Raw genomic sequence first — 10,368 nt, 5'->3', positions numbered from 1 at the left:
TCGTTGTACTACTGTATCGTGTTGTGTTGTACCAACACAGGTTTCTATTATTTTGACAACCCTATTTTAGTTAATAGGCTAGGCTGCACTACAAACTACATCCACCACCACAATAATCATCCAGTTGAATTACCACCTTTCTGATGCTGTTTCAGCATACACTGGACATTATAACGAAAGGGGATATAGAGCAGGACTGTAGTTTTCTCTAGTGTACCTAATGAACTGGGAAGACAGTTCACAATAATGTCAAAATTCGAATGATTCATCTCCCTTGGAAGTTTAATTTTCTCCAAAAGTTTAATGGAAATCATCTCCCAAATGCATTATGTTTGAGCATATTGTTGTGCTACTACCAATATGCATTATCAAGAGTTCATCTTCTTGGAACATAAAGGTGTAGTAAGTGTCTTTTATATTTTGATATTTCTTGGTCTGATAGCAGGCTGAAGGTGAGGGGCTCACTTTAATTTTCCCTGATTCAAGAAGGGCAAATTTCATGTTGATTCCACTGTTTGAAGATGAACCAAAGGCCAAGAAAATGGCCAATATTAGGTTGAAAATTAAACCTTTCATCCCATGTGGAGCTTTACACACAGCACACATCAGTGGCAAATGCTTTATCATCAAGAGAATTAGAGTTAAAAGATAAAACATCTTCCAAGTAAGCATAAAAAACACACTAACCCACTCAAGTGAGTCACAGCTGAGCTGATGTGTTCACTCAATGTTTTCAGTACACTGAGCTACGGAAATGCAAGCTGTGCTAAACTACAGAATAAACATTTCAGACCACAAAGAGGAAAAAGACCAGATTCGTTGTTCTGTCCTTGAGAGCTTCTTCTCTAATCTGTACCGGATAAAGTTGGAGTGGTAAAGTACACCATGGCCGAGGAAGTGTTTTTAACCCAATCTATTACTCACCAGTTGTGTCATCCAAATGACAATGTTCCTCATACATCTTGAGGTCATGAGCTATTAATCTGAGATCGGCACTTTTTTTGAGCTAATGAGGACATCAGACTCTGTTTAAATTCTGATACGACTGACACTTTTCAAATGACTGAACATTCTGAGACACCAGTGCGGTGGTTCAAAGTGTGACTGACAGATAGAATGACTCAGTTGTGTAGCCCGTCACTGACTTCTCAATGTACTCAGAAACACTCAGAGTGGTGGGCAGTATATCAGATATTTGGACAATTAAAATGGGGGTTTTCCTGTTAACTTAAAGAAAACACAGGGAATCTCAACCAATCCAAGGTTAAGGTCTAGTTTACTGTCATTCAGTTTGGGGATGATGAGTGGGAACTGGAGATAAAACAGGGGTGCTGCGATTACTTTTCACACACACTTCACCACAATTACATTGTTCAGAGCTTCAGATGAATAGGGAATCTGATCACAGACCAGAAGAAATCATAGATTGAAAGATTCAAGATTCAGAGAGTTATTGTCATATGCACAGAATGGAAACATGACATGGAAACATGATTTATATATATATATATAGGTAACTCGGTTATTCAATATATAATTCAATATATAGGTTTTATATATATAAACTATGCAGAAGTACAAACTGTAATATAAACGTACCTTCGGTCTTAGGCTAGATGTGTGAACAGTCCGTGTTGGGGGTGGGTGGCGTCCTTGGTGATGGTGATGGAGGCAGCTCTCCTGTGGACTCTACACTGGTAGATGCTCTGCAGAGAGGGCAGTGGAGTCCTGGTGATCCTTCTCAGCTGTCTTCACCACCCTCTGCAGACGTTTGCGGTCCATGACAGTAGTGCTGCCGTACCACACGGTGATGCAGCTGGTCAACATGCTCTCAACAATGCAGCTGTAGAAGTTGCTGAGGATCTTAGGCAACATATCAAACTTCGACAGCCTCCTCAGGAACTACAGCCGCCGCTGAGCCCTCTAAACCAGATGTGATGTATATTAAATAGATGTTGTTGTTTTTTTTTTAAATAATGAGTACCCTTTTAAATGAAGGTGATCACAAAAAACAAATTGAAAGTGCAACAGGTAAAGCAGGAGACGAATGAATAAGTTAACATGAGATTTCTTTGCCCAATAAATGAGTAAATGGGAAAATACCAATAAGAAATACTAACAGCTTAAGAATTGATTATTTAATTTTGAGTTTGATTAATTAAATCACAGTAATGACTTATAAACATTAGTCATAATTAAAACTCAACACCCTTCAAGCACAAGTTACCAAAACTACACGAATTTGACAGTCCAAACTTGTTCTGTGTTTGTTTGCCCTCTAGTGGCATTATCCTGCAGCACAGTTCAACAAGCTACTGTACATAACACGTTCTTATCAAGCATGCGCGCATACAGTCAGAATGAAAATTCGCCCCGTCATTACTGGGAGTTTATGATATTTTGCTCCACTACACTCCTAAATAAAACATCCGCTGTCGCAGCTGTTTAGACGCAGCGGAACCGAAAAGGCAGACACGAGGAGCTAATGAGAGGTCACATATTTCACATCGTTCCACATTCTGCGCGACACCGGAAGCTAGTTTACCTGGGAATAGAGCACCCTTTTGCCCGCAGCATTGTCTCACAGGCAAGTTAAGTCGTTGGGAAACAAAAATTATAACGTAATATAAAAAGAAAAAACACAACGTACACGTGGAGCGAATAAGTGTGTGGGAAATGTAGTGATGACACCCACTTTTCTCAGCCTTGACCAACCCTGCGCTTTGTTTTTGAGGAAGCGTTTGCAAGCAATCTTACGAGTCCTCCTTTAAGACGTTACCGAGGGTGTTAGCGCCATAACAACCGATAGCGTTTCCATTATCTTCTGGTTTTCATACTGTCAGGAGCAGATACCCCTTTACCTAAAACATCCCTGCTTGGGAAATTTTAAGAAAATTATTCTATTAGAAACGTATAATTCAAAATTAACGGATTTAGGTACGCTTACCATGGTGGTTAGCTAACATTAGCTACGAAGCTAGGTTACTTGGACAATCCTTTAAACTTGGTTGCTGGTAGGTTAGCTTACGACAGCTAACTTCGCTATGTGAATTAAGCCAAGTGGCGATAAAGATACTCCCTGCAACGCTCAGGTTGGTGGATATTTTAAGTTTTCCCATTATATGAAATTTAATTCATTAGCAGATACTGTTCATTGATAGTTTGAACGATACCACTCGTCGTTGCTTGTCATTAAGATATAGTAGTGTTACTTAGCTACCGTTAGCAACAAAAGTTACTAACTGATACTGAATGTATGAGCAGAAGAAAAGGCTCACAAACCAGTTACCGGTACATCTAAACGAGCGGGTGATTTGGTGTAGTGGAAACTGTACCAGATACACACACGAGTTATCTAATAGACCAGCATTGGTTTTTTTTCCCCCAGCAGCCCGTAGCTAGTAAGCCTGACGTAAATGCTTCAGCTGTTCAGGCTTTTACCAAATGTTTTCATCACTGCACCTTTGGTGGTTAACTCTGACTGATTATTTTAGCTTTCAGCAAGGACCCTACAGACTGCAGTCTGCTATTATCCAATCTTGGACACACTAAAATATCATGGATGTTTGATTTAATTGGCCAGAGAAACAGAGCAGAACTGACATTTTAAAAACTTCTGGCAACAAATGAGTGCACCTTCACTACCTTCATTAAATAATAAATGAATATCTGAAAGGTTATTCATATTTTTCAACAGGTTTGTCTTGTGCTCGAAGATATATCAGTTATGTGACAAGTAAGAATAGTTCAGATAGATTTGTCGCTAGATAATCTGTTATTTACTGGAGCTGATAAGTATTTTAGCTATATAATACATTTTATATCATAGCATTTCCAGATAAATAAACAAAACATAAGTGTCATAGCTAGTCACTCAACGTTCATGTTTTAACCACATTGTGTGTGGGGTTTTTTTATGTGTCAGGAAGAAACCCCGTCATCCATTTGTTGAAGCCTCTAAAATTTCTGCTTTATTTTTGTCATTACAAATCGAATATCTTTAGGCTTATTTGGAAAATGATTGGAACACATCTCGTCAGCATCCCTTAATGTGACCTAGACACCTAGAAATGTCTCATTGCGTTGTGTTTGTAGGTGTTGCAGGTCGCTCCCATGTGCCCATGGAGAAGGCGGCCTTTGAGGGGTGGCTGGAGACAGTCTCTGCCACTTTCCTTACTCTGAATGACCAGCAGCGCAACCAATCTCTGGATCACCTCATATCTTTAAGTGGTGCGGTCCAGCTTCGTCACCTGTCTAATGGACTGGAGACGCTGCTCAAACGTGACTTCCTGCGTCTCCTACCTCTGGAGTTGGCCTTCTACCTGCTGCGCTGGTTGGATCCCCAAACCCTGCTCACCTGCTGCCTGGTCTGCAAACAATGGAATAAGGTGCATATTGAGCTTCCTGTCATCTATAATCGTGGAGTGCGTCTCACTCGTCTTGTATGACATCTTGTTTCACTCACTTGTATCAAATATTAGAGGGAGGAATTAAGTAAAGTTCAAAGGTCAATTAGACTCATCTGTAACTAACAAGACATTACTGATCACTGATAAAATAGAATTAGTTGCCTGATATGATACTAAAGAACAAGCCTTAAATAATAAATAAATAAGAATATAACATTAATAAACAATATAACAGCTCACCTTTTTCAATGCTGACTACTGGTCAGGATTAAACATACCAACAAATATCTGTCTCTTTTTAGGTGATAAGCTCATGTACCGAGGTGTGGCAGGGTGTGTGCCGGGAGCTTGGCTGGAGGATTGATGAGTCCGTTCAGGATGCGACGCACTGGAAGGGGGTCTACCTGAAGGCTAAACTGCGTACGATGCAGCTGAAGGATCAGGAGGCCTTCGAGACATCATCACTAATTGGACACAGTGCTCGAGTATACGCGCTCTACTATAAGGATGGCCTCCTCTGCACAGGTACAGTGTGGCACTGTCTTATTTCCTTGAAAAGGTCAGCTAAGAATCAGCCTCATGTTATGTTCATAAAATCCTTTCACCCCACGGTTTTAAATGTTGTGAACCTCAATGGTGTACTTGCGTCACTGGAAGAAACGTGACTGGCTTGATTAATCTGGCTTTTGTAAGGCAGACAATGTGCTTTTCTGGACAAGGGGCAGGGCATGAAAAATGAATTTTCCCCTGAACTTCTATTGAGTATTCTTCGAGTGGTTCTTCCTTAAAATGTCTCTTGTGTGAGGAGCTCAGGCCCACCCAAGTAACGACACAGAATTCCTCAGAGTGGTAGTGAAGGCCAAAAATCACTTGATTTTAAATGGTAACCACGTATGCATTGCTAACTTTGATAAACATTGCTGCGCCAACCTGGGAATACTAGTATAGCAGCATATTGGTAAGGACAGAAACAGATAACTGGATGAAATGGGATGGTGAATGGTGAAGTTTGACCTACACCACTGTGTCAGTGTCTGTGGAGTATTATGTGTCAAAGTTGCTGCTGTAACTTAGATGTCTTCTTGTTTTTCAGGATCTGATGACCTCTCGGCCAAGTTATGGGACGTGCGCACTGGACAGTGTATTTATGGAATTCAGACACACACCTGCGCCGCAGTAAAATTTGACGAACAGAAACTGGTGACCGGGTCCTTTGACAACACTATTGCAAGCTGGGAATGGAGCACAGGTGCTAAAATTCAGCAGTTCCGTGGGCACACAGGAGCAGGTTGGTGTAAACTCTCAGCCACACTCTGTCTAGGGTTGTTCAGTATACCAAGCAGAACTTTGATTTTGTACAAACTTTCAGCCTGGGAGATAGGCAGTGTGCTTCATAGAGCAGCCATGATCATGTGTGTTTAGAGGCAAGAGAAAAACAGTTGTACAAAAAGTCTGACGTGGAACTTTATAATGTTCAGCTGAGTATTTTAATACTCATTTGTATAATCCATAAAAAAGATGTTTGATGCTTCTTAATATGTGATGACTTTTGTAATTTTAGATAATCATTTATGTGAGACACACTGTACATGAATATGTCTGTTAATATGAATGTGTATGTGCTCAGTCTTCAGTGTGGACTACAATGATGAGTTGGACTTGCTGGTCAGTGGCTCTGCAGACTTTTCCGTTAAAGTCTGGGCTTTGTCTGCTGGTGCTTGTCTCAACACTCTGACTGGGCACACCGAGTGGGTCACCAAGGTAATTCAGCTTGTTCTTTTTGTATCTCTCCGAGGCTCTGTGGTTTACTTACTCTGCGACTATATTAATCTGTGACTTTGATGGGTGGTTTAAGCTTCTGCGTCAGTTTGACAGTGCAAACCCGTACGTAGACCCTAATGCCGTAGCCTGACATGCATCAATAATTTGGATCAATAAAGATGGAACACATCAAGGAAAGGTTAACTGAGGAGCTTTGGAGATGCAAACATTTGTATGACTCATCTTCGGCGAAATTTCGGCGAAAGTTGCAGTTGCCATTGTTACAAGTGAAGCAGGAAGTAGAACCAAAACCAACCCAAATGGTAAAAAAAGCAAGAGCAAGACAGACAGACGAGCGCATAAGTATAAATGTCTTGCATTTGCTACGTGCCTAAGTTACCTCGTCTGTGTCCCACAGGACCCTAAATGAGCCTTGAGGCTTAAACTTCTGTTGGTGTTTATAATTACAAACATTTAGTTTGCGATTTAGTCCCAGTGAGGGCCACTTCACACCTTGCAGGAGCCCCCCTGTTGAGTATAGGCAACTCCAAATGTGGTCACAGATCGTCTCTCTCAAATGTGTCCTGGGGGTGTTTACACATGTCTTTAATTCTGGTCTCTTGCGATTGGTTTGCCCAGTTTGGATCTTAATGCAAAGTCTGAACAGGCCCTGGTTTTCCCTAATTACCCTGTGTACCTGGTGTGTTGTCCCTCATCAGGTGATACTACAGAAGAGTGAAGTAGAATCAATGATGCACAGTCCTGGGGATTACATCCTCCTCAGTGCTGATAAGTATGAAATTAAGGTAAGGCTCCTGTCCACTGTTTGTCGTGTGTTAAGTTGAAAACAAATAAGAAAACCAGTGTCATCACTGTTGAAGGCGGTGATACTGTATGACTGAAATATCCATAAGATACAATAATAGTGTGTTCCCTTTGCAGGTCTGGCCTTTAGGCAGAGAGATCAACTGTAAGTGTTTGAAGACGTTGTCCGTGTCTGAGGATCGCAGCATCAGCCTTCAGCCTCGCCTGCAGTTTGACGGACGCTACATTGTCTGTAGCTCTGACCTTGGAGTTTATCAGTGGGACTTTGCCAGTTTTGAGATACTCAGGTAAAATGGTACACTGATCAAGATTAACATTATGACCACCTTCCTAATATTGTGTAGGTCTCCCTTGTGCCTCCAAAGACTCATCAGAGAATGGACATGGGCCTTCTGAGGGTGTCCTGTGGTGTCTGGCAACAGAATGTTGTTAGTGGGGGCCTCTGGGTCCTATGGGTTGAGGGGAGGGGCCTCTGTGGATCATCCCACAGATACTTGATCAGTTTGGGATCTAGTGAATTTGGAGGCCAGGTCAGTACCTGAATGTCAGGTGCAAAAGTATCCCAGCAGAACATTGAATAGTCACAAGATGGCCAGTGTTATTTACTTCACCTGTCAGTGGGTTTAATGTTGTGGCTGATCTGTGTATATACTGTATGACAAAACAACGCATGTCACCAAGTACTCTGCATTGTTTGTGTAGAGTCTTTGTGCAGTCACAGATGTCACTTGGTGGCTCTTTGCAATTTGCAACATCATGAAGGTAGACAGATCATTCCTTGCACCTAGAGAATACTTTCTGAAAGAAGAAAATCATTAGCTATTCATCTTTTGTTATAAATGTTCTGTAGTTGTTGAGCTTGAAGATACATACTATTGTCTTTTATTTCTTGTTCATAGTGACTTTTTACAAACTAATCAAGAGGAGTACACTTGTTATACTAACCTGACTGACATGTACCTCAGTGATTACTTGGAAACTCATTCTTTCAGAACAGTTTGCTGGGAATTGTGTATAAGGCCAAGAGAAGGGTGTGATCACACTGCTCGTAACACTTTGATTCCAGCCTGTGTTTTCTGTTCACAGGGTGATAAAAACACAGGACCCAGCCAACCTGTCCCTGCTCAGTTATGGTGAGGTGTTTGCGCTCCTTTTTGACAACCACTTCCTGTATGTAATGGACCTGAGGACAGAGGCTATCTCAGGCCGATGGCCTCTACCAGCCTACAGAAAATCTAAACGTGGATCAAGCTTCCTGGCTGGCGTGACCTCTTGGCTCAACGGTCTGGATGGGGACAATGACTCTGGGCTGGTGTTTGCCACCAGCATGCCCGATCATAGCATTCACTTAGTACTGTGGAAGGAAAACGGATAGGAGTAAGCAAGGTGTCCAAACCACAGACTGCTAGAATATGAGCAACCCCCACGTGTGCTCTGGAATATACAAACCTTAACTGCCAAGATCGTTATGCATGGACCAAAGCATCTTGTTTTTATCTGTTTCTTCCTCACCATACAGTCCTCCTCTATAGACAAACATGGACATTTACAGATGGAAATGAATGGCAAACTAAGATGACAAGACTTTCACTGATGGTGCTGGATCAGTGCTCGATCCGTATTCCTGCAGAAACCTGAACACCTCTCACTGGTCTTCTGATCTTGGACAAAGAAAGACATTTCTGTCACATATTGTGTCAGTGACACAACAAAAAAATTACACCAGAAATCCCCAAATTAACACAACCCTAATTTAAAGAGGAAACAAACATTCTTGACAGTTTGTTTGGTTCTGTGAGAATATTTATAGCCAACATTTAATTCGTAGTGTAGTGACTGGGTGGCATCTCTGGTTGATCCTTCCTAAACAGGAGGAGATTATGTCACAAATGCTGTACCTCAAACATGTTCATGACTTGCTGAGTCATCGGTGTTGAAGAAAAGCAGGGTTGCCTTAAACACAGTTGCTGTAAATAAAAGAGAACACCTCATTTGACGTCAGATGGTGACGACGAGAGAGAAATGCCCCGAGGATTTTACAGACCATCCCAAGGAAGGAAACTGTATGCAGACCTGTCAGTTGAAAAGTGGTTCGGTACATTGCTGTGTGCGATGTAAAACATCATGTAAGGTTTCTTTTACTTCCACTGAATATTTTTTTTTCAAGGGACGTGTGGTTTAAATGTCAGCTTGAGAAATGTGACGTGCCTTTTCCGTTCATTTGATGTTACAAATTAGAATTCCTTGATAACTCTGGCACATTGCAGTAGGGTGATGCCTGCATTGTACATCTTACTTTTATGTTGAACTTTTCATATTTACTGTGCTCTAACAGCCTAAGATGTCTGTAATTTTATAGCTATCTACCTGACATGACTTACTCAGTGAAATGCTTTCTGAGTCACTGACTGTGTTAAACATAAGGTTTATTTTTGTAAAAGCCCTCAATCCATTGTGCAGCTGTGGAAGTTACAGAAGTCATCAGAGCTGTGCAAAATGACTATTTTAATTCATGAGAAATCTAAAAAAAGATTGGAGGATTGAATGGATGGCTTCCTTTTCATAGTAAAAGGAACTTTGAATTATGACTCATTCTGTGGATCATATCTTGATTTGGCATCCACTTCCAAATAACTGAATCTTAAGCTGTCAATGAGTGTTTTGAGAAAGACTTTTCTCAAACCCAAATGTATTCACATGCACCAGACTTGACTAATCCGTTTGTCTTGGACACAGACCATTTCCTGGAACAGAATGTTCTTAGTCTAGGTTTTTCACATCTAATGAAAATACCACTGATATTCTGACTGACCATTGTACCACGTTAAAAATACAATAATGTGACTTGTATATAAAGTGAAAAACTGAAAAGAGGCAGGTGACAGGACGTAAAGGTTTTTGTTGATGTAACTTTTCGGATTTGATTACTTTGCATTAAAGCACTGCACATTGTTTTATTTCACAAAATCTTCTGCACTGTCATAGCTCTTTGGCCACCTGCATCTATCTACAATCTGCTTAAAGACTGCAGTCTTCAAATAAATAACAGTAGCAAACGTGCCTAGTTGTGTCTGTGTTTTTGATCAGGCCATCATCTTTCTATTTGGTCAACGTCACGCCCCAGTGCATGTTGTTTAAGAGATGAGTGGGTAAATAATGGCATCTTAGTTGCACGTTGTGTACTGGTGGAGTCAGTAGCATGGCTGTAGACTGTTCTTAAATCTTATTTAATAGCAGCATCTTACCCAAGGCTTTTATAATGCATATCAAAGAGTTTCTATTGCAGCATTCACCTTCCTCAGTTCTTACAGTACACATCACAGCATCATCCCATGGTCACTGTTCTGAGCAGTGCTTTATCTGAACCTGAATT

The 10,368-nt window shown here is 41.0% G+C and overlaps 1 protein-coding gene across 2 annotated transcripts; it reads left to right on the top strand.

Annotated features, from left to right (window-relative positions):
• The first annotated feature begins 2,352 nt into the window (after window positions 1-2,352).
• fbxw2 (F-box and WD repeat domain containing 2) lies at window positions 2,353-10,055 on the top strand. 2 transcript variants are annotated; one of them, XM_084571838.1, is made up of 8 exons: window positions 2,353-3,092; window positions 4,096-4,388; window positions 4,712-4,934; window positions 5,503-5,697; window positions 6,037-6,170; window positions 6,890-6,976; window positions 7,113-7,282; window positions 8,082-10,055. In XM_084571838.1, exons 2-8 carry the CDS (start codon window positions 4,122-4,124, stop codon window positions 8,368-8,370), a joined length of 1,365 nt encoding a protein of 454 aa, XP_084427964.1. In that variant the 5' UTR covers window positions 2,353-3,092; window positions 4,096-4,121; the 3' UTR covers window positions 8,371-10,055. The 2 variants fall into 2 exon arrangements, with proteins under 2 accessions (XP_084427964.1, XP_084427963.1); XM_084571837.1 differs by lacking the exon at window positions 2,353-3,092 and having other exon boundaries at window positions 3,890-4,388.
• Window positions 10,056-10,368: the final 313 nt, after the last annotated feature.

This window comes from Chelon labrosus (genome assembly GCF_963514085.1).
Source record: "Chelon labrosus genome assembly, chromosome: 22".
Lineage (NCBI taxonomy): Eukaryota > Metazoa > Chordata > Actinopteri > Mugiliformes > Mugilidae > Chelon > Chelon labrosus.
This window is presented reverse-complemented; position numbering and strand designations above follow the sequence as displayed.

Bases quoted from the DNA above. Each gene is read 5' to 3' on its own strand.
- fbxw2 (XM_084571837.1), top strand. From the start codon at position 4,071: ATGTCTCATTGCGTTGTGTTTGTAGGTGTTGCAGGTCGCTCCCATGTG. The intron at 4,935-5,502 runs GTACAGTGTGGC...CTTGTTTTTCAG, and splicing joins GGATGGCCTCCTCTGCACAG to GATCTGATGACCTCTCGGCC. The intron at 6,977-7,112 runs GTAAGGCTCCTG...TTCCCTTTGCAG, and splicing joins CTGATAAGTATGAAATTAAG to GTCTGGCCTTTAGGCAGAGA.